The sequence below is a fragment of the Trichogramma pretiosum genome, unplaced genomic scaffold (genome assembly GCF_000599845.2).
Source record: "Trichogramma pretiosum strain Unisexual culture from Peru unplaced genomic scaffold, Tpre_2.0 scaffold60, whole genome shotgun sequence".
NCBI classification, from domain to species: domain Eukaryota; kingdom Metazoa; phylum Arthropoda; class Insecta; order Hymenoptera; family Trichogrammatidae; genus Trichogramma; species Trichogramma pretiosum.
In genome coordinates, this window is record NW_019640805.1 from 730,981 (window position 1) to 758,110 (window position 27,130).

Below are 27,130 nucleotides of genomic sequence, written 5' to 3' on the forward strand. Positions count from 1 at the left end.
TGTTCGAAATTCATAACCAGTACCGGTTTCTGCGCTCGCGCGCAACCGACATTTACAAGCCTGGCATGCCTCGTGAATCATGTCAGCAATAAAATCTTCGAAGCAATTGACACGTAATATTCATAATAAGATGCTGCGCATAAAACGACATCATGAACGCAAATAAAAATATTTTACATGCATAATATGTGTCGTTGAATGTTTTCGTTATTGCAAATAATTGCCAACGATCAAACCGTCGCGCTCATTAAAATGTTAATTTTTGGAATATTATTAAACGTCTGCATTATAGATCTTGATAATGATCTAGAGAATATCGAACACAGGTGAAATTAATGGGCGTATCATTTTTGAAAAGACAGTATCTATTCAAAAAATATGTAACGCCGCAAAACAATATTGAATCTCGATTGCTTATTAAATAAAGCTAGTTAAAATTGAAAAGAATAAACAATAGTGCTCGCGTCAGAAAAAGATATTTATCCGGAGGTCGTTAATTTACTTTTGTATCGCTCTCTATTTCCTTATAAATAGAGAAGCCAAAGTCACCGAGGCAAGTTCCGGCGTAAATCCTAAAAATATATCTCGCTTTTGCGTATATATGTATTTATCCACGCGCGGATATTTATTCATTTTCATATTTACATTTGTATTATTTGTATTTGCATTTGTATTTATATTTGCATGATTTTATGTATGTGCACAGACTGGACGAATCAGGCGTAACAGCTGGATTCCAATTGACAGGTTGATTGTTTGTACAGATATGTACATTTTGCTATTCCATGAAATCATGTAGCCGACAGCGAACAGCAGTAGCAAAGTGCCTGCGTGCATTTCAATTGGCTAGATTAACCGCACTTCATGCGCACACTCCGCCTGAATAGCTAGCTCCGATCTTTAAACTGTTATTGCCGCATGTATAGAGTTTGAGTACTGGGAATTCGTTGCATTTTGCAAGACAATCGACTGCTTCATAATATAACAAATGATCGAAAGGACCCCATGATCATCGTGGATTGTCAAATAAACACGATATTTTCGGATGCTCGTGCTGCTTCTTTCGGGACACGTTGCGCGTCAATCTTGGGCGAAAAAACAATTATCGTTACGACACCTCGTAACAGCCAGGCAACATAACAGCAAAAGACATTCTTCTTGTTCGACACGAGAAGAAAAAAAATTACGGCCATATCTAACTTTCGGAACAGCCCGACTGCACAAATATATATATAGGGGGAGTGAAGGAATACAAGCTTCATATGTCCCCGTAGCTGCCTATAATCATTTACGGGAGTGACTTTTTTCGACTATTATAGCGAGCTTATACTGTTAGCGAGATGCCTTCAATATGACTCGGCTCGGTTCCAAGCTAAAAAACAGTATTAGTGTTTTCGAGGCTCGTACATCAATGTCTCGTTCACATTAATCTAATTTGAGCGTGTATACAGGCCGGTGTGCCTGAAAGCCATGATCGCGCGCGACACGCTTATTGCTTGTATGATCTCGATTTCATTACGATATTCGCGTGCGAAGCTCGAATAATTAATCAAAACGGCGCGTGGCTGATCCACCGAGAGCAAAAAGCGATGAATTTGGGTGAAAAAAATGCCAAGCGAAAACGAAATTAAAAGATAATCGTAGTGCGAAATTAAGAGGAAAATTACATAGCGAGAGTACATAAAATTATGTCGGCGAGTTTATCTTCAAGACGAATGAAAGAGCGTTGAAGTTGCCGCGGATGTGCGCCTTTCGCACGGCACGGGACGGGAGAACGAGGAAAAAAGATAGTTGCTTTACGGTGGGCGCTTTGCAGCAAGCATTTATTTCGCGCCGCGGCACGATAATTCATTCCCTTATTATTTATCTCGACTCTCGAGCTACTCCTCCGCAGTGGCAGTACCGTGGCACGCGAGAGCCAGCAGCAACAGTAGCAGCAGCAGCAGCACGAGTCGCTCGCGCGCAGTCAAGAAGTAAGGCGAAAAAAAATTTGGTCACGAGCCAAGGGGGGTGTCTTTTCTGCACCCTCGAGCACGAGAATGCTATGTTAACGAAGAATCGAGCCCGTCCCAGGGGTGAGAACACAAGCACGAGCGGCCAAAAGAAGAAGAAGAAGAAAAGGAAAATGAAAAAAGTATATAGGCAGGAGCTGTCGGCAGGAGGCAAACGGCAATGATAATGACATGGGAAAATTCGCGCAGTACTTGATTATTGTGATTGTTCATTTATAGTGAATCTTTACAATACAAAGAGCTCCTACCTTGTAACGATGCCGAACCGCCTTTTTAACCTAAAATATTCACCTCTTTGAACTCGGAATATAAAACAAAAACACTACCGTTCACAGTTCACTAGTGCACAATGCACATACACACACGCGCAAACACTACTTTACACCGAGACTAAAAAAGGACTTTTTAAATTTTAACGGCTTGGCCATAGTTATTGCGACTATCGAACTTGAAATCATCAAGTAAATCGAATTCGAAAACTCGCGTACTAAAACTTTAACGGTTGCTATTACTACTAATACAAACACACACACACACACAAATACCAATAGTCTCAATAGACTGCCAATTTACAGTTTTTTTAGAAAATAATGGGTATGCGAATGTAACAAAAATGGCGCCGGCTCCGTTTCGTAGCTGCAGTCGCACGGACGGTTACACGCATAGACGGTTACGTTACAGTTGCTATAATATACGTATAGCAAATTAAACTGACCGAATAAGCAAAACAAATCGTTGACCCACTAGGACTGCGTAGCGACTCGACAGAGAAGTGCGCGCCAAAACAACGATAGACGAACACAGCGAAGCGTCGGCCGACCGCGCGACATCGTAGAGCTGCAACGGCCGTCTTCGAACGTTGCTCGCGCGACTCGATATTCGAACGCGACGTTTTATCGAGAATTCGAGTTTTGCCTTTTCTCTTTATCGATACGACTGGATATAATATATTATATTAAAAATTCGTTTATACTTTTTGTATGTGTGAACAGTAAAATAGTGTTTTTGTAAAGCAGTGTTTTATTCGAACGACCAGTGCACACGATCGTTTCGTAACGTCCCCTCGTATACTACGAAGTACTCGTACATACGTGTGAGTATATTCAAAATTTGATACTAACTACTGATAACTGAACGTTGAATCCAAAATAATCGACTTCAACCAATAGCTGTGTGAAGTTCTACCTGCAGCCGGACAAAGGATGGCCAAGTTGTACGGCAGCATCAAAACACACGCATACGTGTAAGTATCAGTGTATCTGTGTGAGTTGGTCAGTAGCCATTGCTATTCAATAATAAAGAAGTGAAAGAATAACGGTCAGAGAGGAGAAGATGAGTGCTTGTAGGACGCAATTTGAAAAATATTACCAATATGCAAAAGTAACGAATTTACTATAGTGCATCAACAGTCTCGTTCGGTGCCGAGTTCGTTGTCCAAGCTGTAGCACTGTACGTTACGCGACGTGAATACGGTCACGAAGCATCGAATACATGTTAATCGCACGCGAAAGCCCATTTGTGTCTCTGCTGCGCAACGCATTGCCAAAGAAACAATTCGAACGAGTCGATGTCTTTTTCTTTTCGCTCGTTAACCGTTAACGCTTTTTTTTCAAATTCGAGACTTTGTGCACTGTACCTCATATTATGCCGAAATTTCGAGCTCGACGTGGTGTACGAAGCATTTATAGCGTCGCAAGTCGGTCGCACTGAAATCTCGAAAGCGACGCGTATGAATTCCAGAGCAACGGTGCGCCAACGTAACAACTCGCACGAACATAACAATGTAACGCAGCGACGTTTGAATCTTAATCCTTTCCGCCAGCGACTCTCGTGCATCAGCACATATTACGGTGAGACAGAGGGGGTAAAGGTATATCTTGGCAGCGAGCAGTGCCGAGCTTTAGAAAGTGGAGGGAACTGCGACTGCGAGTTACCCCCAGTAAAGTCGCTCCTCGCAGCAGAGCGATAAGAGCTATCTCTGTAGCCTAATTGAAAGTTAATTGGTCCGGCAGTTAGTTGTGCGTCTATCTCCTAATATACTTATATATGCCTTTGCTTTGGGCCGCGCCACTAAATACCAAGGTTCTATATATGACTCGAGGGTAGTTACACGCAGCTATATGGCGCGCCAGCTCCGTATACACGACTTGCCCTTCATAACTTTCGAGCCCACGATATAATATATTCCAGCGACTATCCTAATCTTACATCGAACATTTATTCGTAATTTACAATTGTACGGACATTTTTTGTAATTACCCTTTTATTACTCTTGTACAGTTTTCTTATTCGAATGTAACGTACATTTTTTTAAATTAAAATTTCACAAACAGGAATTGAATGAGAAATTATTCGAAAGGGCTCGTAATGTAACGGTTTGCCTTGTTAAATTTGAAATTTCGAAAAGTTCTCATCGTGAATTAATTACAAAATATTAACAAACAAGTTTGAAAATAAGCTCGAAAAAGCCATCGGTGCAGACTTTATCGAATTATAATAGATAATATGTGGCTCGGGTCTCAGGGTGTGAGTTAGACTATATGTACCTGCGCTTGCCCGACTGCGTCTCGCTCTCGGAGCTGTAGTATACTCGCGCTAGCTCGAGCTACTCCCACGTGCTGGTAATAAACTGCTGCTCTTGGCTCGCTTAATTCCTGAGGTCCCTGCGGTATAGCGCCCGAGTGCGGCGTGCGTTAAAGGGACACATTTCGACCTTTAGTACACATCAAGACTTACGAGCAGCAAGTCCGCGAGCGAAATAGCGCGATATAGCTAATAGCCTTGCAAAGACAATCTCTCGTTCTCTCTCGCTCGTTTTAACGAGCTCCTGATTCCGATTCGTTTCCAGCGATATTGAGACTTCCGAAACTTTCGGAAATAAGCTCCGGCGTCGATTCTCTCGGCGCGAGCGAGCGATGCCGTTTCCGTTGCAGCGCATAACGAATGACCGAGCTCGCGCGCGCGTACGCAAAAGCCGCTCCTCTCTGCGCTCCCGAGCACCAGCCCGACTCATTTAGATTTCGAACAAAGATAGGTCCCGCGTGCGAAGCGGGAAGGCGAATTCTCAGCGCGATATTTTTGCGCCGAAGGTGTTGTATTACGAGTTCGCGCGAAAGACCGAGAGAGCACAGAGAGAGATAGAGAAAAAAGGAAGAGAGAAAAAAAAGGAGTGAAAGATCGTGGACTCTGTGCAAGTGTGAACGCGTCTCGCAACATCTTTAAATTCATTACCAATTCAATACAACGGAATGATGTAAAAGTCTTAACGGCTTGACACCGAGCGCCTTAATACTGGCTTTTTGTGTTTATATGAGTTGATGAATAAGCGACGTTCTATCATACTTAGCGTGTCACGACAGGGAAAGAAGAAAAACGAGTCTCTTTCAGCGCGGTAGCTCGAAGACTTGAGCAGCTCGACGAAATGACGTATTCATACCTGGAAAGCCAGGAGAGATGCAGGTACTTTGTCGTAACTCGCTCGCTTGCCATACAGTAAATATATAGACGTGTACGCCAGCCACAATGTGTGTAAGTCGCAGCGCATCATCGCGACGATGCAGTTATCGCGAGCTATACACGAAATAAAAAATCAAAATACCGAGAAAAAAAGAGAGAAAGAGGAAGAGAAAAAGTCAAAGAACGACGTCTAAGTATATACCATCGTTCGCAAATTCACAGCAATACTTCACGCCAGAGTTTATTATACATTATGATCACGTGCAACGACACAATAAGGACTTTGGCATATCTGAGGATGCATGCTAAGTACTGCTACATGCAAAGTGTTCCTTATGCCTGCGTCTTCTGCTCGTACGCTTGTATACAGGTATACGATGAAAAGAGGTTAATTCACCTGAAGAAAAAAATAACAAAAATTCAATGTCCTCTTTACCGTTTGAAATTTACCGACCCAACTCATTAAGTACCTCAACATCATCTGCTTAATATTTAAAACAAAAATTAAATGTACCAAATTTGCTTTTTTTTTATCCATTCACTCAAGAATAACTATTATTAACTGTGAAACTAAAATGAGCGGAAAATTTTGAATTAAACTTTCTTCTGATACATGTTTTTTGGGTATTTTTATTATATAATTAACATTAATTTAACGGACTAAATATTTTTTGTTGCTTACTCTTGAAAAAATATCATAACATTATAAGGAACATAGTGTGTTACGAATTTCAGCGAGTCTAGTACAAATTGAAATGTTAACACGAAAAAATACACGCTAAAGTAGAATCTTGTAGTCGAGCATAATTTTGACTATGTAGATAAGTTTGCGACACGTCTGAACGATCTGCAATGAGATTAGCTTCTCTCGTGTGTAGCAAAGCGACGCACCAGTCTATCTTTCTTTTTATTTCTTCTGTCACTTTTTTTATTTTGTTGCTTAAACTTGTAAATCACAAATCTTAAAATCTTTGATTAATATCGTCTCTTTAATATTAAAATAATAATTACAAATGTATTTTTTCAAGATAAAGATTAAATTTTTTTTATCTTAGCTTGAAATTTGTTAAATATTGTAAATAAATAACTATTTATAAAATTTAAAAAAAAATTTGAACTAAATCTCGAAATTCCTGTTTGACCTAGTTTAACATCACATCAATAAACCAACGAGAGATTAACTTTGTCACAAAGCTCGAAGGTCGATTTATAGGTCCTTTCGACCCGCTGTTGAGTTGATGAGCTTGTGTTCGTATGCAAGCATTCACGTATACGTGTTGATACACATATGAAGCCAGAAGACTAAAAAACATATGTGACTTTAAAAGATTTATTGATTTTGTTAGGAAAAAATTTTTTGGCCTTATTATTACAAATTGAGATTAGAAAAACTGTCTAAAAAGTTGTTTTAACCCTCTCTATGTTAATAATGTTCACACAAAAATGGCTCAAGCAAATGCGAATAATTAAAAATTCCACTGCCGCTTCGTACAGATAGGATTTATATGGAGGCGAAAAATGTAAATGTTGCAAATCATTAATCATTTTTACAAGTTAAGAAGTTTGAGAGTGTTCGTTTAGGCAAAAAGAATTTATGTATCTGCTACTGGACTGCGACTAATTGAAGCATCAATAATTTCTCGCAAACTTGTAATTAGTCAAGCGTGAGAAAAGAAGAGCCTGAAGAAGAGACATGTACAATTCACGCTACGTGCGCGTATGTGCGCGGCGGAGAGACGAGTGAAAATAGCAACCAAGTGTTTTCATCGGCGATAGCATGAATAATGCATGAATCGAGCGGCTGTATGTACCTCGGCACGTACTTATAGATTAGCAAACAAGCTTCGCACGCGTGTGATTCCGAATTATCAATAAGAAAGCAGTCGCATGTACGAAACGTGTCGCGCACAGAGCCTTACTCAATATACACAGTGGTATACATTCAATCTCGCTGTGGTCTCTTTTATAATTCGAGGATTCCCTTCTTTAGTGTCGAAAACAGTAGCCGAGCAGTCACGATGCTACCGCCAGTTGTCTCAATTATCTTTTGGAGCTTTATTCCGGACACATTTTTCGATCTTTTTCATCTAAATTGAAATATTGCTTCTTGAGAAAAACAAGTCCTCGAAGAAATTTTGACTAAAAAAAAAAAACGTCCGCATGAGTCGAAAAAAAACTGCGACCACCGTATTGAATTAAATTTCATGGTAGTAATAAATAATCAAAATCGAGAGGAAACAGTAGGATACTAGAAGGGGAAAGACGATGAGATGCGTTGACCAAGTTAGTGTCACGATGTATAAATTACAAAAGTAATACATTTGCAGAATCTCGACGAGCAGTGTCGTTATCAGCTACATGATCAAACAACGGCTCTACGCGGCAGAGGCCACACTTTAATCTCGAGGCATCGGTTCAGGAATCACGAAACCTTACTCAATAGCAGCGACCGCATGCGGTCAAGCGAGGCACGAGAATCTTGCATATTATCGAGTCGGAGCGTCTCAAGCTCGGCTCGTTAAGCTTTGCCTTCCGAAAAGTCAATAACCCGAATGGAGCTCTTGTAATATCAGATGCAACAACGGCGCACGCAGGTATATATCGGGGCGAAAAGCGGAAAGACGCGACGGCTGGATATATCGTAGCAGCAGCAGCATAGCTTGCGCGGTGCAGGGGGAGGAGCCTCCCCTCCTGCGGCTCGGCTACGTGACTGATGGGCGGACTCGGTGCCGGGCGCCAGGGTCACGTGAGCCGCATCGCCAAGTGGCCATTGGTAGGGGAGCCGTCGCGGGCGGCGCGTCGTCGCCTCTCGCTCTATACACCTACTACCTACACCTAGCTATCTGTATGCCGAGCTCGGCTGCGGCTATGCCCGTCCGTCGCGCAGGTACGAGCTTACAGTCTGGTCTGGCACGCGCACCCCCGCACTCGCAGCTACGTTCGACGCGTGCCCGAGCTAAGCTCGAGATCGAGCTTTTTTTCCCTCGTCTCGGCCTGCGATCCCCGAGTCACGTCTCGCACGTTCGCGACGCGGCAGTGATCTCCTTGTCTCTCCTCGTCACGTGAGCGGCTCGAGTATCTCGAAGATGCTTAGCCGAGTCCCGGTGTGCGAGCCAACGTGAACCGTGCCCTTCTTCGTGCTTTTGCTACCGCTGCTTCTGCTGCTCGTATCGATATTTCTGGTTCTTCGTCTCGCGTGTTGGTTTTCTGCAATCATATGACCAGCTGCTGCTGCTGACGTTTTTACCAGTTTTCTTGTTTTTGCTTCATCGTAATAAAACTGACTCGTGATATAAATATTTATAAGTAGTTATGGTGACCATGTGCTAGTAAAGTAAACAGTGTGAACTCAAAGATTGTGCCATCCTCGACGAAATTGAGCTGGGCATGTTGCCGTATCAGATGACCATGGATTACGGAGGATTCCAGAGGCAGAGCCCGGTGGGTGTTGGGGTCGGCTCGGCTCATCATCAAGGCTCTGCTGGGGCACTCAACATCAATCCCGCCTTCACGCACTCCTGGTTCGTGCCGGCTGATCTTTGCGTGCCGTACAAACAGAGCCAGGCTCCTCTTCTTGAACCAGGGCATGTGACACTTTTTTACATCAATATTTATCAGCTCTTACTTTTTGCAGAATTCACTAATGTGCCTCTGATATTTCTTTTCTTCGTGTGAAATAACGTATAATATAAGTGAATATTCCAACGCTTAATTCGAAATTCCCGCCCTTGTCAAAGTATTCGATCTTGGTTCGCATAATGAAACATTCGAGTGATTAAAATTCTAAAACAAGATCTTTATTTTTGTCAATTAACATAAAAACAATTAAAACATTATAATCTTGGTGATTCCCATATTTTGGACAAAGTAGCCAACACTATATTTAAAAATGCTCAACGATGAGAAAAAGTGTGCAAGATGCTTATCTCAAGATTTTGAATGGGACATCAAGATAGCTTGATTTAATAACTAAAAGAACTTTTAACTGCACTATCTTACCCGAGAAATCAAAAACTTACATTCATAAACGGATGTAACATTGAGAATCTAATTTTATCAGATTATTTGGAAAATTTTTAATTATTGATACAAGTACAAAAATTATTTAATTTTTCAATAATTCGTGCAAATAAAAGTTTATTTTTAAAAATTTCAAATTCAAAATTTGTGGTAATTCAAAAAACACGTTAATAACCATAAATTTGATAAAGTACAATATGGTTTAGGGCAATTATCGAGTTGGCGTTCTTTTCAAATCCTACATTTGGATTAAAGCAGTTGATATACAACAGAGGCGTCGTAAATTCGCCAGTGAAACGAAAATCCACGGTGTAAACGGTCCGTCGTTATCGAGAAAAAAAGAGGGAAAAAAAAAACTAGAACGAAAAAGGAACGTAAAAGCCGCGCGCGTGTCTCCTGGGAGAGCAGTGCGAGTTGTGGCAATGCGACGCGAAAGAGAAAAAGAGAGCAGCCGCTGCACGTGAATAACGCAGGGTGGACAATTCTGATGGGTCTGTTGGAATAGCGTGAATCTGCCCCGTGCGGTATATACGAGGCGCGGGGGCGCGAATAGGTGTGACCGGTGCCTCGAGTGCGATGAGTCGAGCGCGTCACGCCGCGGCCGTAAAGAGAGCCGAGACTCGAGCTGTCGACGAGCTGCTGCTGACGAGGCAACCCAGGGAGCCGTCAACAACTCTTTTCATCTTATTCTCTCTCTCTCTTTCTCTCCTTCACTCGTTACTGCGAGAATGGCCGATCGCCGAGCGTTGGACACTCGATTACGATTCGCACGCGCTTTCCATGATCGAATGTACTTTCTATCTTGGGCTGCATGTGCGCGCCAACTCGACGTTCTCTCATCAATCCAATGCTTAGCTCGTTCGAGACGCGTCGCGCCGACGTGCTCCTCTGCCGACGATGTGTCTTACATTATCGCAGCTTGTAACATTGTAATAATCGCGTGTTATCGCAATTATTGCAATCTTATCCATTGAACGCTGACTTTTTTTCATAAGGTCCCTGCAAACTTATCTCGGAGATGACTCAAGAGAAGGTGAAATCGAGTTATTACGTTTTTCCTGTCGTTATTGAAGCGTGCTGAAATAGAAAAAAACTACAGCCTATGCCTTAAAGCAATCATCATCGCATTCTAAAATTATCATCCAGTGATTGCGGTAATGATTCAACAATCACATACAATACGTGATTCACAATCCGAGACTAGGCATCGGCCGAGGTGCCGATCAGTGACCGAATGAAATAAAGTTAAACTTGAGCGTGGACAGTGGATCACGTTCGCGGAAGTTGAGCTGGACGGATAAGGCTAAGGTTTACATTGTACTTTGTATACACGGACAGGCGAGTTTAGCGGTGAATGTGAGAAACCTATCGACAAACTTTTAACCCATCATCGCTACGACCTAAACCACCAATACCTATGCACGTTTGCTTTTCTTTTTTTTCGAAATTTCTTGAGACAATAGTTTTTATGGCATAAGAAAAAAATATCGATCTAAAAAATTAAACGCTAAGACTTATAATATTTATTCTCAGTTATTCATTATCAAAATAATTCTCTTTTTTGCATTTTTATTCTGATCAATGTCATTTTGAACCGAAAATTAAGCGAACAAATAAAATTTCATATCTCTTTTAAAGAAGCTAAGATATCTATATTTGGTATACGCACTTCAACGTTACACAAGTTTATACAATTTTAAGAAATAACACACCTGATAATTTTAACAATTACTGAACTCCATGTGACAATTGAAATGTTCTAACTGTCAAATACATATTTTAATATTTAATATATTTTTCATACAATTCTTATTTTCTTTAATCAACTTTTAAGTTGAATAAACACAATTAACAATAAAAAATTGGACATTCAAGAATATTTTTTTATCTTAAGATTTAATTTCAAATCACGTCTGATTAGATGCTATGTAAAATCAAATTAACTTTTTTCATTATTTTATGTAACCTGTGATGAATTCAAGACTTTTTTCAGACTTCGTCGACTTAATAAAAGTAAAGTTGATGGCAAGTTTTAAGTTTATGCTAGTTTTTTTCTATATTTACGAACTCTATATCGTTTGGCACGTAATACTGAAGTTCAGTATTGGTAAGTGCTACAGTTCCATCATCAATAATTCAGGACCATGACGAGGTTATCGCTCGACGCCCTTAGATCTCTTACGTACTTCTTTTCTTTCAGTTTCTCTCTCTCTCGTTTTCTTTCGTCAATTTCTCTCGTTTGGCAGTCGAATTCGCCCAGTCACTCATCCATACACGTATGAAGCCCTTACGGACGGACAAACGTGGTTATGCTTAATCGCGCAGCTTCTTTTTCGCGCCTTCTTTCCATAAATACACTAGGGAACTTGGTGTGAGCCAGCAGATGACCATGAAATTTTTATTCGTTGGTATGTGTATAAGAGATCAAAGAAACTTTTTTCTAAAAAAGCCAAGTTCAGTAACTTTAAAAAGCTTGGAAATAGCTTCAAGTTGAAGAAAATGTTGATCTAAATGCTATTTTTCATCATCAAACCGCATTTATAAATTTATTACGGATATTTACAAATTTGTATTGATCTCATATTCTCTTGGTTTAACTTTGCAAGCTTATGTTGAAACTTGAACAAAAATTTGAAATTTTCAATCAAGTGTTTAAGAAAATAGACATTTTTCTGCGAAGAAAAATATTGAATGTTGATTTGGCTTGTTTTGAGAGAACTAGAATAAAACATCTTTTGTATTATACATTATTTCTCGGGAATTTTATTTGAAAAAGCAATAAAAATAAGGTAATAAATGAGTCTTGTAGCGTAGCATTCGCAAAAGTGTTTTTTCTTCTCTGAGAGAGAGTTCGACGCAGCTCAAATTTTATTGGCTTGATAGGCCGGACAAAAAGGCGCAAGTGTAAGGGTAGGAGGGTCGAAGGAAATTATGTCGAAACCGGAGCCGTAACATTAGGAAGGTTGTATTGAAGGTGCGGACTACGACTCTCCAGGGATCGGCCGGTTTTGCAGCGCAAAGGCCTCGACGCGTAAGGGGAGCGATGATTATCCCTCGCACACGTTGTCTGTATACGCGAACACTTTTCTCTTGGGCTGACCAAGTGCAGGGTCGTAGTGCCCTCAGGTGCCGCGCGCGTGTCTTTGTAATTGAATCAGAATGTTACGCTTGTATATGCCGAAGTTGCTCGCGCTCGGTGCGAGGAGTGAATAGCCGGAGCTTGCCTCACTCGACGCGATCCACAGCAGTCGTGCGGCTAGAGGGAGTTTCGGCCACTGAAAAGGGTGCAACATCTCGACTTTAAAAAGGGGGCCCCAAGCCCTGATTTTCGGGGATTCATGGTCAGCCTGAGAAACTCTGATTGTCAGCGATTAAAAGGCTGTTTTTCTTTTGTTACTCTTTGCATCCAAGCAACCTGACTTTAAGAGTCGGTCAACGCATTGGCCACCGCTGCCAACTTTTACCGTTTACTTCTACATTCTTTCAGATCATAGGGGGTTCTGACAATCTTTAGATCTATAGTATAGATACTATTCGCTGCAGACGAATGAAAGCTTTGTGTCAAGTTTCACGCTCAGTATTTTTGCCAAAATGTCGAGAGTTTTATTGGATCGTCAAGCTTTGTTATTTTAGTTGCAATTACAACACTTGCCAAATCACTCGACTCATAAAATAAACTGATAAAAAAGAATGTTGACATCTTTTGGAAAATATTCCAAAATTATTATTAAATGTAAACATTTGGAGGGAAGCAAGACTACATGTAACATTTTTTAGTCAGTCACTCAACCGTTTGCCAACTCATCTCAACATTTTTATGTAAAAAAAACTCAGGGTCCGGCATATTTGAAAAAAAAGTTTAAAACCAGTGGTACGATCAATCTAAGAGGAATGTAAAATTAAAAGTATGATTAATTAATTACTAAATTAAACAATAAGTTGAAGTGACGTGCTATAAAAAATAATAATGAATTGAAAGGGATTGTCGATAAAATAATAAAAATTCCAAATTGAAGTCAGCTCAGCCCTTTGACATATCTGTACAGATATGGATGTAGATGCAAGGTAGAAGGCAAGGAAAAGTAGCTTCTATTGTCCCTCGGGGGGTGCGAGCAAATGCGTACTTATGCGCACGGAGACACTTGTCGCACGAGCTTCCTATTTCACGCTGACTTCGTGACCCTTACATTAGGTTGTATTTTTTCATGCACAGAGACATTCGGCAAACTTTATAAGTTTGAATGTACATTTTCTCTAAATTTATCAAAGTTGACTTAGAATTTTATCGACGACAATGATCGTTTTTCGTCGGGACTCGCTTTTTTTTTTTTTTTTTTTTTAGAGCTTTATTTAAACCTATNGTAGACCGTAATCAATGATAGATCGGATGTAACTTTTGTATAGTATTATGAGTGTTATTGGGCTGGAGCCCCACCAGGTCTTGCAGAGGAATCTTAGTATGTTCATAGCTCTGTGGCATTTTTTTTGGACGTGATTAAGATGAATATCAAAGTTTAGTTTATAGTCAAAGTGTAAGCCAAGAAATTTGAGGCTTTCGCTGGATTTTATGGTGCAGTTTTCTATTTGGATTTCAGAAGAGCCTGGTGGAATGTTTTTTAAGTTGAAATGAACAAAGACAGTTTTTGATTCTGCAAGGTCGAGACCTATGTCAAGTAAATTATTTTTTAGCTTAATTATGGCTTTCTGTAGTATGCTCTTTCCTCTAGATGTATCAGCACATTTGGTGTATACACAAAGATCGTCAGCAAACTGGGAAATGGAAATACTTTTTTGGAGGCAAAGAGAAATATCGGAAACGTAGATTATATATAGCAATGGGCTTAATACTCCTCCTTGAGGCACGCCCTTGTATACTAGTCTGAATGTATTTTCAGGTAAAGAGGTTGTGAATATTTTGCGTTTATGTGTCAAGAAGTGAATAAACTTAATTGTTGCGGATGAGCAACCTATTTTTGATAATTTTTGTAAGAGAATATCAATGTTTATATTGTCAAAAGCTCCCATCACGTCGAGCGATGCTGCGAGAACGTCTTTTTTTTCTAAGAAAGCTTCTTGGATTTTTAAAGCTAGATTTAGCATATTATCGGTCGTGGATTTTCCTTTTCGAAATCCGTATTGATTTTCTGGGAGAATGTTTTTGTGCTCGACCCACCATTGTAGTCTGTTTTTTAATATTGTTTCAAACAATTTACATAGGCAAGACGTGAGTGCTATGGGTCTGACATTTTTGCCGTCTGACTTTGGAATGAAATGTAAAAAAGAGTGTTTCCAAGATGTAGGGAAGTCGCCTTCTGTGAACATCGAATTAAAAATGTCTGTGCAAATTAATTTGTATTTTGTAGGAAGATTAGTTAGAATTTCAAAGTCGATGCCATCCATCCCTGGGGATGAGCTTGTTTTTTTAAGATCGAGGGCTAAATTGAATTCGGCAAAACTGAAAGGGGTGTCAAAAAATGGATTTGGTTGGCTGTCGGGAATTGCATTGGGATCCGTTTCTGCCGAAGGAGGGCTGATTTTGTCCAGTGCAATCTCAGTATATTTTTCTTTTTCTTTATTGTTATTTGGATTTGAAGGTGCTGTTTTGATCCAGCGATTTTTGAAAATTTTGCATTTTTCCCATACGTATTTAGAATTTGAATGAAAATCTAGGCTCTCCGCAAATCTTATGAAACACTCTTTTTTCTTTTTTTTGAAATTTTTTTTAATTTGGGCACATGTTTTTTTGTAATTAATCAAATCATCGAGATCCAAGGTAGATTCCCACTTTTTGAAAGCGGCGCGGCGAAGGCGTTTTAGCTTGGCGCACTCATCATCCCACCATGGTACTGGGTTACTTTTTTTGAAATTGCTTGGTATTCTTTGAAAGCCTGGCGTACTATCTTTGACGGACTGTGTAATTATTTCCATAAATTCATGATACTGTTCACTAGGAGATTTTTGTGTATATTGGGGAGAAAAAAATGTTTGGAATTTGGATTCTAACTGTATTCGAAACTCATGCCAATCAGTTCTGCGAGATTTGATTTTAAATGTTTTTTTTGTATAAAAGAATTTTTCAGCATCGATGTGGATATAAATCGGGTAGTGGTCTGATCCCCAGGTCTCATCACACACCTCAACGTGAACTTTGTCTGATATATTTGAGCTGGATATTACAAGGTCAATATTTGATTTAGTGTTTCTATGTATATCTATATATGTGTGAGTATTGTCATTGTGTATGAAAAGTTCACGTGCTTCGATAGCGTTTAATAATCGCGTGCCGTTAAGATCATCGTATCTACAATTCCAAGCTATATTGTGAGCGTTTAGGTCGCCTAGAAAAAGCGTATGTCTATTTTTTTGGATATTATTTAGTGCAGTGTCCCAATCAGGTTGAGAAAGTAAAATGCCCGGGGTTCTGTAAATAGCAATTATGTCGAGAGGAGGGGTAACACTGTCAATGGAAATGCCTAGAAGTTCAACTGATCTATTTGGAGACTTTGTGCTTAGCAATTTTAATGACAAACAGTTTTTAAGTAGGAAGATTATACCACCTGCTTTGTTGTGCTTTCTGTCTTTTCTTATGACGAAGTAGCCGGGATAAGTTATTTTGTGGTTTTCGTTAAGCCATGATTCCACGCATATGAAGATGTCCGGCTTGTCGTCTCTTAGAAGTTGCTCAAGCTCACATTTTCGTTGCGTAAAGCTCCTTGCGTTCCAGTAGATAATCTTCAGTTTTGTGAGCTTCGTTTTGATAGTCGCCATTGAAATTAGTTGTTACTGCGCGTTGACTCATCAGAGTCATCGTCAGAAGACGAAATGGAGGAGTTATTCAAACGTTTGAGAATTCTGTTGATTCGAGATCGAAGATTTCTGTCGCTTATGTTTTCGTGAACGTCTTGAAGCATCAGTACGAGATTTTGCGGATTAGAAGAGTAATTTTGAGCTATTTCGCTTATATTAGATTTACCAAAGCAGTCATTTAGAAAGTTGGAGAGTTCTTCAATGTTTATGGGATATTTTTCTAAGTTTGAATTCAAATATTTTTCAGCTGGCTGTAATTGCTCTCTTAGATTTGGCTTTTCTTTTTTGGACTCGATTTTTTTGAATTTTTTAATATTTGTGATTTTTAGCTCGCCTTTATTTGTTTTTTTACCTGAATTTGCACTATGTTCAGAGGACACCGTGTCGAGTCTGGTTCGTTTTTCTCCTTTAGAAGGGAGGGCTATTTCAGTTTCCATTGGGTCGCTCGTAGAGATGTTTTCATCAGGTATTGCAGCGTGGTTAGCGTGTATTTCGTCTGTTTCAAGCAGATGTTCTGGAGTGTATTTGTTCACGTTATCTTGCAGGTTTGACTGTGAGCTTTGACTGCTGATCTGGCTTGGAATTTGAGAGAGAGGACCTAGTGTGTGTGTAGCAGACGGACAATGTTTGGCAATGTGTCCTTCGGCTTTGCATGCGAAGCATCTTATTGATGTATTTATACTTGGGTATACATAGTATGAGATCTCGTCGTGTTCGATTTTGATGAATTCGGGTATTTTTGAAGCATCTTTTGGATCAATGTAGGTTTGCCTTCTTGAACTAAGGACATGACCATATCCTTCTTTATTGATGGCTGCTTTCAAGGTGACAATAGGAGTAATACACTTGATGTTCAGATTTTCTAGGGCGTTTTGTAGTATGTAGTGAGGAATTGGAGGAGCGACATTTGAAATAATGACTTTTTGGAGTTTTGCTACTAGCGGCCGAACGGGAACTTTAATATTGTTTATCACGATGTGCTCGAATTTGTCTGTGACTTCGTCCACCAATTGTTTACTGGATAGGTATAGGCAAACTCTGTTATTCGAAATTCGAGAGGAGTACAGAACATTTTTTGGATCAACGATATCTCCTATTGCACAGGTATACTCAGTAAGCGAAATTCCGTCGGCACATTCAACGATAATTCCTTGGTTTCTTTTAGGGTACGAATCACTTTTTGCGACTTGAGAATATTTCACATTACTTTGGTTCGACACTGATGGTTGGTCACTTTCACTAACTGACACTGGAACTGTTGAACTAGTACTGATTTGAACATTTTCGTTAATTGTGTTTGGTGAAAATGGACTTTTGGTAAGAAAAGCCATTTTCTTTATTGCTTTTGCCCGTAGCAAAGCAAAGAAGACTTGTTTTTAGGTTAAATATTTATGTAGGAACTCGTATAACTCGGGCTTATAAGCCCGAGCTGAGAGTACGCGCCTTATCGGCTATTATTCGCGGAGCGTTTATAAACACGTGTTATCACTGAGACGGCTCACGAGCGACGGGACTCGCTTGCTTCTTAGCGGTATAATTTTACTCTCAGTTCATTGTATTACGCTTATCTCGGGGATCGCGCATAAGAAACGTTGTTTTGAAGCCGTTTCATCTCCGTACACTCTCCCACCAGACTCGCATCAGCATGTTCAGCTTCTTTTTCGCGTTTTCTTGATCTCGCGCGGTACTCGCTTTGCAGGCTTTACACGGATTCCCAGGCGGTGGCGCCTCACTTCTTTACGACTTTTGTCCTGTTCGTGATCTTTTTCGTGGGTAAGCGACCGCGACTCTTGCTTGCAAGTCGTCGTCCTCTGCTTCTTTATTCAGCTCTCACGGGAGCTTAGTTCGTCTTCGGTAGTACTCGGCAGTCCAAGGACCAACATCGTTTTACAGCCGTTAAGCTTAATGAGACGGCTATAAAAAGCCATCTTGTTTTTAACCCTTTCGTTGCTGGATAGGGAGATCTCAAGTTTGCCGTGCCTCGCAATGCTCTGCGCCAGCGGATCTGCGAAACGACGCTTTTAATTGTACTACCTCATTTTTTTCGGCCCAATATATTCGCCCATTGTGAACGGACGAGGCGCCAGGGATCTCTTCTCTCTTTATTCGACGCGCTTCATGATCTTTTCTTTCACGGACCAACGCTCCTACAATCCTTTTACTCGAAATGTCTTTAAAAATTAACGTTTTGTCTTGTCTTATTTGTAAACTTGATTTTTCAAAGCCTTGGTGGGTTTTACCTCAACGTATTGGCTCATTAGCGAATCTACGAAGCGAAAACTGTGACCAATTTCTACTTACATTGTTTTATTAAAGAAAACATGTACTATTCACTTTGTCGAATTTGGATGGATAAACAAGCAGCTGCGATTTGCCTGTTTTCGTTTTGATGCCTTTCGCTATCGATCGCGGCAAACGTGGCTATTGGTTCGACGCACTCTGACACGACCGGAAACGTGACTTTGTAGGCGTGGCCATCAATGCGTCGCATGCATTTCGAATGAGCTTGTGCATAACTCGCTATGCAACTTGCATAGCATTGCGCATCATTTTAGATATGATTAGCAAACATCGAAATTGCTCGCTGACGTCGAGTCTATTGACACTCGTCAGGAGGGTGCGTATCTACAGCTCTGCTTGCGAATAATGAACAGTTGTGTGTATAAACATTAAAAGGTTTATTTTTGCTGCCTTGTGATATAATCAAAACTTGAATAATTTCATACATGTTTTTTTCCATTCATGGAGATCCGTAGAAAATATTTTGAAATATTTTCATTAAACCCTAAACTCATAAAATCATGTGCAGCCATACGAGAAAAAAAGAGTGGATCTTAATAGTTATTTATGTAACAAGTGCCCAAAAGGCGTTTTTGGGCACGAGTGTGCGGAAAAAGACACGAGTGCCGGCTATGCCGGCACGAGTGGGGGTTTTTTCCGCACACTGTGCGCAAAAAGCTGGGCACGTGTTGCATACAAAATTTTATGCAATAGTAGGCGAAAAATACGTTCATTTAAATGGGGCGTTTTACCGCACACCCGTGTCCAAAATGAGGCATTTTACCGCACACCAGTGTCGAAATGAGGCATTTTACCGCACACAAGTGTCCAAAAACGTTTTTTGCGCACTAAAAAAATGTGCGAAAAAAGACATTTTTCGTCGTGCTATTGCATAAAAATATTTTCTTATGTAAATTTAATTTTAAAACATTCAATGAATTACATTATATTTACAATATCATTATAAATTCATGTTAAATTTAAGAGGTAACCAAAAATAATGAACAAATTATTCATTTTTTACAGTATACTCGAATTAAGGAAAGAGAAGAGCAGGGATGCAGCGAGGTCACGTCGTGGAAAAGAAAACTTCGAGTTCTACGAGCTAGCAAAAATGCTGCCTTTGCCCGCAGCTATAACGTCACAACTGGACAAAGCTTCTATAATTAGGTTAACAATTTCTTACCTCAAATTACGCGACTTCTCGGGTCACGGCGATCCACCATGGAGTCGAGATACACCGCCACCCAACAAATCAGTTAAAGGTGAGCATACCTTTTTTTCATTAAATACTCTAATTTCACAATGAAAAATGACGTATTTTTTACTTATAATTTGATAAATGATAGTATAATGAAAACTAATTAAAAACAGCTGCTACTTTCCGACTAATGAAAGCATAGACCAATTATATCACTATCTACCAGAAAAATCATCAATCAATTTTCTTATTGTGTAATCAAAACAACGCAAGCCTGATGCAAAAATAGAAACTACTGTGTTAACTGAATTTTTATCCGTTTTTTATTTTAATCTCATTTTGACAGATACATAGAATTTAAAAAAAAAAACTGCCGTCAGTTTCAGTTTCGCTCATATTATACTTACCAAAAATCCGTGATACGAGAACCCTCTAGGTCGGCGAAATTTTTGTCAATTCGATGTGTAAGACTGCTTGCCTATGACGTCTATGAGTTTACGATAACTGAGAAGGAGCAATCTTAATTCCACGCGTCATTGCGTAATCGCTTACGTTTTGGCAAATGCAACGCGTGAGCCGCTTAAAAAAATTATTCAAGCAACGTGTTCGTGCGACGATTGAAAAAAAAAGAGCAAGAGATGTAAGGAAAACTGTTGCTGACGTGCTGTTTCGGCTTGCCACCCATCCCGCGTCGCGCGTCTGTTACTGATATGCCCAGGCAACCTCGCCTCGAACAAAAGCGGCTCGCGGCAGCCGTTTTGCTTCTTTGAGCAATTGCTCGATCGAGTCCGCCAAGTGCTATTGGAACGAGAGAAATAGATGGAACAAGGCCGAGGAGCGAACGAGGCGATACGCGAGCCGAGCCGTCCGTTGGTAAACGAAAGATCGCACGAGGATACATAATAATGGAAAATCGCCGAATGCGCCAGCGATCTCGGGCAGAGAATAGCTTTTCGGCTTCATTTTGGCCTGCTTCATTTGGCCGAAATAACTGGACGAGACTCGTGTGGGGTGGCTGTGGGTCGACGCGGCACGTAGCGCACGTCCCGGGGTTGCGCACGAAGCGAGCTCGATCATCCGTGCGAGGATTGTCCCTGGCCTGACGCAGCGCCGCTGCAGCGGAGCAGCCGTGAATTTTTCCATTGTACGAGGCGTCACGATCGAACGTTTATATGGCATAGCGTTTTTTCGAGCGGAGACTCGTTTGGATTTGGATTTTTCGCTCGGAAAAAGCACGACACAGGCTCGAGGAAGAGATTGACTCGCGGTGACGACGTTAGCACGAAACGCGCTCCAAACGCATACTTGCACGGGGGGCGCCTACACTAGGCGAAATCAGAATGTTCCTCTGTGGCCGCGACTCGATAAGCTCGGTTAATATTTGCCTAGTTCACCGCACGCTCGCGTGCATTTATATTTATACGCATACGTATACGTAGGCACAACATAGAGTGGAGATATAGAGTGAGAGTACAAACCGCCGACACGAGCCACATGTAAATCTAATCAGGCCGACCCCTATGGCAACGGTGCCAGCTACCGGCTGCGCGTAACCAAACTAACGCAATCCAGTTATAGCGAGCGGAGCCGCTGTGTGCTCGTATGCGTGTGTGTCTGCGCCGCTAGTTCACATACATACGCCACCGACACAGCCAACTTCTCATCAAAGTGAATTCAGTCAACTGCTGTCACTCCTCGAATATATACTCTGTGTGCTCAGACTTGCTTTACACGAAATTTACTGCTCTCGAGCCTCGAGCGATGCATACATCGTCGACTGGATTGCGCGCAAGGAGGGAGACTAGACGCAGAGCTCGAGCTGCTGCTGCTGCTGCTCCGCCTCTGCTGCGAGTCTCTACGATCGCGATTCCGCAAGCACACGAACTAACGAACGAAAATGAGTTAAAGCTCGGCGAATCCACAGCTCTATAGCAACCAGCTCCAACAACGTCCCCGTCTTATCGGCTGTGTATCGCGCTTTACTCGGACACTTCCTTCTTCGGTCACTTTTTTCAAATCACCAGAAGTTACCGTGGGTAGAAAAAACTGTTTAATCTTTACGGCTTTGAGCTTCTTTTTCGCAACTTTTAACTCGAGTCAGAATCTTATGATAATGGGGAAAACGCATTTTTAGAGTATAAAAGGCAGCTGGAAGAAACAACGTATAAAATTAGCAGCCATCCAGAGTCCTCTCCAAGGATTTTCTCTCTCAAGCGCGTCGGAACCTTCGGGCTTTAATGAAATACGGGGATTAAGCGAACACACCTGACTAATTAAGTAGTAGCAGTAGCAACCTAATTAGATTATCGTCACCAATACCCCCAATCAACGCCTCGTTAGCGTCGCTACGCGTTTGCTCCATGCAAATAATCCAACTCTCGGCTTTTCAAAGCTTTAGGGGTTGCAGCCAGCGGTATCTTTATGTAAAGATTACTTCATCTTGTTCGCCCGTCCCTCCTTCCTGCACCGACTCACTCTGCCATCCCCATTATTGAATATGATTATTCGAATTTCTATGTACACTTTGTACCGAGTACAGGCTCTAGTCTAATGCTCATTCAATTAAAATGTTATCGAGACTGATTCAACATTGAAATAACTCGCATCTGCTGTAAATTAAGAATTTTTGGTTGAAGCATGAAAGAGTTACAAGTAACATTACAAAGCTACACTGATCAAACAACTTTAAATTTTATGCTTATTTGATGTAAAATTAGACATTAGACAACTGACGCCAAAATCCACCACGAAATGGTTAGTACCTTTACCTGTAAATCTGCAAGTAGCTAAGTAAACGTACTTTTATGAATAAAAGCATGGTTTTTACAAATATCACGGAGCTAAATCTCTGAGCGTTTCACTTTGAGTTAGTTTTAAAAGTACAGAAAAAATGTTTGCCCTATGTTTTTCTTAGACCAAGACTCATTCCTGATGAAATTTTGCTAATTACAAATCAAATCGCTTTTGAGTAATGCAGCAAAATTATGTAACACGGAACACTTGGACTAGATCTTGATTAATATTTCACCAAGTAAGTCATCAATGGACGCTCCCTATGATCGATCCAACAATGGGTCGTATAATATTTGAATATCCCATCTAATATATAATAAAATGAGAAAAATTTTTTTGGGGGCAAATATCAGTAAATAAGGCATAATAATATTGTCGTTGGGTCTATATATATATGTGCGAAACGTTGCTCGTTGTATCTAGCAATGATAGAAGTTACCAGCGGAAAATGGGGAGGGGGAGAGTCACACATGCAGCGTATGGCTTTATGGTATCGAACGATTAATCTTCATACGGCTTGGCCGTCGTATTAGACTCGGTAAATGCCCTGTATCCTCCCCCGGGGACAGGAGCAATAACGTTTTACTCCTGTACGCAGAAGCTTATTCCAAGAAAAAGAACTAATTTTTCTACATGGCAACGTATGCGTAGCTCACCTGCGAATGTTTACTGATGATCATGGAGCGTCGAAATCTTTATTAATAAAACCAATTATTCGGAAGCTTACAGAACTGCTGGAGGTAGTAAAAATATTCGCAAAGCAGAATGTAATTGTGATTGTTTTCTTTTTTTTTCTTTAAAAAATATAAAATTAAGTTTTTTTTCATTCGTACTCAAAATCAGCCTGATTATAAATCCTCGGCCCATTTGCATTGGGAAAATCACTATAAAAATCAATAACTTGTTCAAAGCTACGTATTATTTATGTACGTAATATCTTAGAGAATGTAATAAAGTGCATTATGATAGATGAGGGTAAAAAATCACGGGAAGAAAATAAACAAATATATTATCCGATGAGCAGCTTGGTGCGGTGCTTTTTTTCTTTTCTTTGGAATGCCCTTAGGCTATTGAAGTGATTTTTTATTGGGCTGCTCGTGACAATCGGGCAAATAATCCTTGTAGGCTACGAGTCTTCGGGACACGCACTCACACCCGTGTCAATCGGCTAAGCTAAAACATCTCCTCGTGCTTGCGTAGCGCGAGAAAATTGCCGGAAGGCAGCGATTCCATATCCAGCGACGCGCAGCGACGGTAATCGCGCCCGAGCGAGTGAGCGAGTGCTTATCGCTTATTGCTCGCGCGCACGTTTATAAATCGCGACGACAATGCGCCGCTCGCTCTGCGTCTGCAGAAGCCATAAGGTACTGCGTACGAGTACACTGGCGCAAACCAACCAGCCACACACCCAACAAATTCGGCTATTTTTCATTAAATCCCGCTCCCCGGCTTACTGCTCAACTGTTGTTGCTCGAGCGTAAGCTCGTGAGGGTGTGATATTACATTATATTCCGCATACGTTCGACCCATCCCCTCACCTACATACGTATACGGGCGATCGTCCCTTTTTTTTATTCTCTGTCTCTTTTCATCGTTGCGCACGGTGATACGAGAAAATGGAAAGATTTGAGGAATGCCAGACTGTCTAGTTCGTTTTTTTCTCTTTTCCGACAATCAAACATCTATGATGTTTAATTTATCAGACTTTACCAGCTTTTTGAAATAAACAGATGATGAATGATGCTAGCTGTATCTTTGTAGATGCATTCATTATGCCACATCTGTTGATGCATTAAATTGCGTATGAGTTCACGAGAGATATATGATTAGTTCAACATCTAGATTGTATTTTTCGTTGAATAACTTGTTACAGTTATCATTTTTTATGAGAAATTAGAATCATTGTTACGAATCTGTATACATATACTTTTTGAATTCAAGTGTAATATGAAAATAACGCAAATTATTATTTGAAATATCATTTCTTACTCATAACTATATTCATTAAGAAGTAGAATTTGAGTTGCGCTGAGCAGAAAATATGAAATAGTTGAAAGGTTTCAAGGCACAACGAGAGGGTGATGTCAACACATCGGTAGGTCGCATAAAAGAGCTCAATGAGCCATATGTTTAGGCACGCACGATCGTTCCAAAAGTGCGATTTTGAGACCGGATCCGGAATAGGAGGCGTACGCGCTAATATGCTCATTCTTATGTGAATTATTGCCTTGATAATGACAGTCCCGCGCGCACACGCATAGATAGACGCTTATTATTATTGCACCCTATGAATGAGAGCAGTCATATAGCTCATAGTATATGCAGAGAACAATTCCATAATAATCCCCCACATGGCTCAAATTAACCGAGGGAAAAGTTGTAATAGCATCAATTGCTACACTGACGTATACTGCTGTTCATTAAACAAATCATGAAGAAAATTGCCAAAAATAAACTACTACAGAAATGTAACGATTTTTTCAGCATTTCAACTATAAAATTTTTTCGTTTTCGAAGTTTCATTTCAACTTTCAACTTCATCAAATAAATGAATAATAATTGTATTTTATTGTAAATGAATGACATTATTAGAAAATAGCCAATTTTCACAACCATAATTAATAATTTGGTTTGCTTTTAGTTCTCGAATTCGTATTTCTCAAAGTCTCGTGGTATATCAAAATATTTTGACATCTTAATTCAAGTGAGAAACGCAGTCGTAGAAAAAGCTCGCCCAAGGGTTCGAACGCATTGTTCCTCGACCGACGTGGTGTACAATAAAGCTAACACTTCCAATGCTATGTGTCTCGAGAGCCTCGTAGACTCTATGCCTTTCGTTTCCCTCTATTTTTCTCTATTTTCCTGAACTTGTTCTACTGAATTCCTGTTGTTTAAATTGACGCGTTTCATGACTGTATTTATTTTTATAAAAGCAGTTACGTAGTTCTTATTGGATCAACGTACAATATGAGTCTTTTGTTCGAATGTCAGAAATGTTGTTTGCAAAATTAAACGAAATTGAATAATTCACTTTTCACATTTTTGTTAAAATAATAAGTTATTTGGGGCGCTGTTGGTTTTAAAACATTCCGATCACGCTACCGGAATACTCGAAATGAGCCAATCAACAATCAATAAGAGTCGTTCAAAAGTATGTTCGAGTCTCAGAGAGACAGAGATAGAGAAAGAAAGAGAGAGAGAGAGAGAGAACTGGTACTCAGAACTTTCAATAAAATCAATGTCTTCACTCGGCTTACCAAAACAGCCGATTCGAACGAGACTACTGCACATTAAAAGGGAGAACTGAATTTAACCCTTTTCAGGGGCTGACGGGTGTTTGGCCGTTGCCAAAGTCGCGCCCGCGTCGACCCTTCGCCTCATTTAGCAAGCGAGCCACGCACCCGAGCTCCTTAGCGTAATAATAATCTCTTCACCTTACTGCAATGTTATCCCCTTAATGAAAGACTCGTTCGAACGTGGCCGTATTATACTCGTGCACGCGCGGCTGACCCGAGCTTATGAGATGCGGCCTCGCGCCTACTTTTCCAACGAGTTTATTTTGCAGATCGACTCGATATGTTTAGATATGCCAATTAATCCATCTGGACGTTTGGGCTTATAAGCTCGACGCTTTAATCCTGTCGTGTGGCATACTCGACGTACTCGTGCCTGTATACATTGTGTTGACATTAGCGAGAACAGGATTTTAAAACTGTAGCAGTCTTCGTTCTTTTTTGCATGCATAAATTTGTTTCATTTTCAATCTCAACATTTTTAAACGATGTGAATAAAAAAATGATAATAAAAAATAGTTTATGTAAAAAGTTATTTCATAAAATTTCTAAAATATAAAAATGTTTATGTTGCAGGTGCGAATCGAGTCAGGTCACCTGCGTCGATAGCAGTTGACATGTTTGAACAACACCAAGGTACCCACATACTGCAGGTAATTTTTTGCAAACTATTTCCCTTCTTTTATCAAATGATGAAAGTTTGTTTGTAAAATATAAGGCAAATAAAAAATATGAAACAACTTTTTTGCACGTTTCAGTCCTTGGACGGATTTGCAATGGCTGTGGCTGCTGATGGAAGGTTTCTATATATTTCTGAGACTGTATCAATTTACCTCGGCCTTTCTCAGGTTAGTTTTTTCAAATTATACACTTTTATATGAGAAAGGTATTACCTACCCCGCAGCTTTCATTCGCAAAACCCTTTATTCGTACTAGAAGAGGTAAAGTAAAGATTGAAAAACGGAGCCAACTCTCCAAAGGGTCGAGAAATATACGAGACACGCATAAGATTGAAAAAATCCAGAGTCTGGGCCAAAGTAAACAATTAACGAAAAAAAAGCTCGAAAAGTCATACAGACGAACAAAGTAAAGTTACGGTGGCAGGAAGGGTTATCACTTATGAGAGAGAAAGTTTCACTTGCATAAGTACATGGAGCAGACTCCGCTGCTGGCCGCGTATGTGCTAGTCTACGAGCGGCCCAGAGATATATTACACGAGTACGCGGCGCGGATCGAGCGAGTTAGTCGGTGCGCAAGAGGTCAAGGGA

At 40.4% G+C, this 27,130-nt stretch overlaps 1 protein-coding gene across 3 annotated transcripts in view; it reads left to right on the forward strand.

Annotated features, from left to right (window-relative positions):
• The first annotated feature begins 2,832 nt into the window (after positions 1-2,832).
• Positions 2,833-27,130, forward strand: part of LOC106649885 (protein trachealess) — a 35,513-nt gene continuing 11,215 nt past the window's right edge. For all 3 annotated transcript variants that reach the window (XM_014367604.2, XM_014367603.2, XM_023459882.1), the window contains exons 1-5: positions 2,833-3,105; positions 3,182-3,255; positions 19,602-19,840; positions 26,439-26,515; positions 26,621-26,710. In XM_014367604.2, the coding sequence (XP_014223090.2) occupies positions 3,215-3,255; positions 19,602-19,840; positions 26,439-26,515; positions 26,621-26,710 (447 nt within the window). In that variant the 5' untranslated portion in view covers positions 2,833-3,105; positions 3,182-3,214. The remainder of the gene's footprint in view (positions 3,106-3,181; positions 3,256-19,601; positions 19,841-26,438; positions 26,516-26,620; positions 26,711-27,130) is intronic.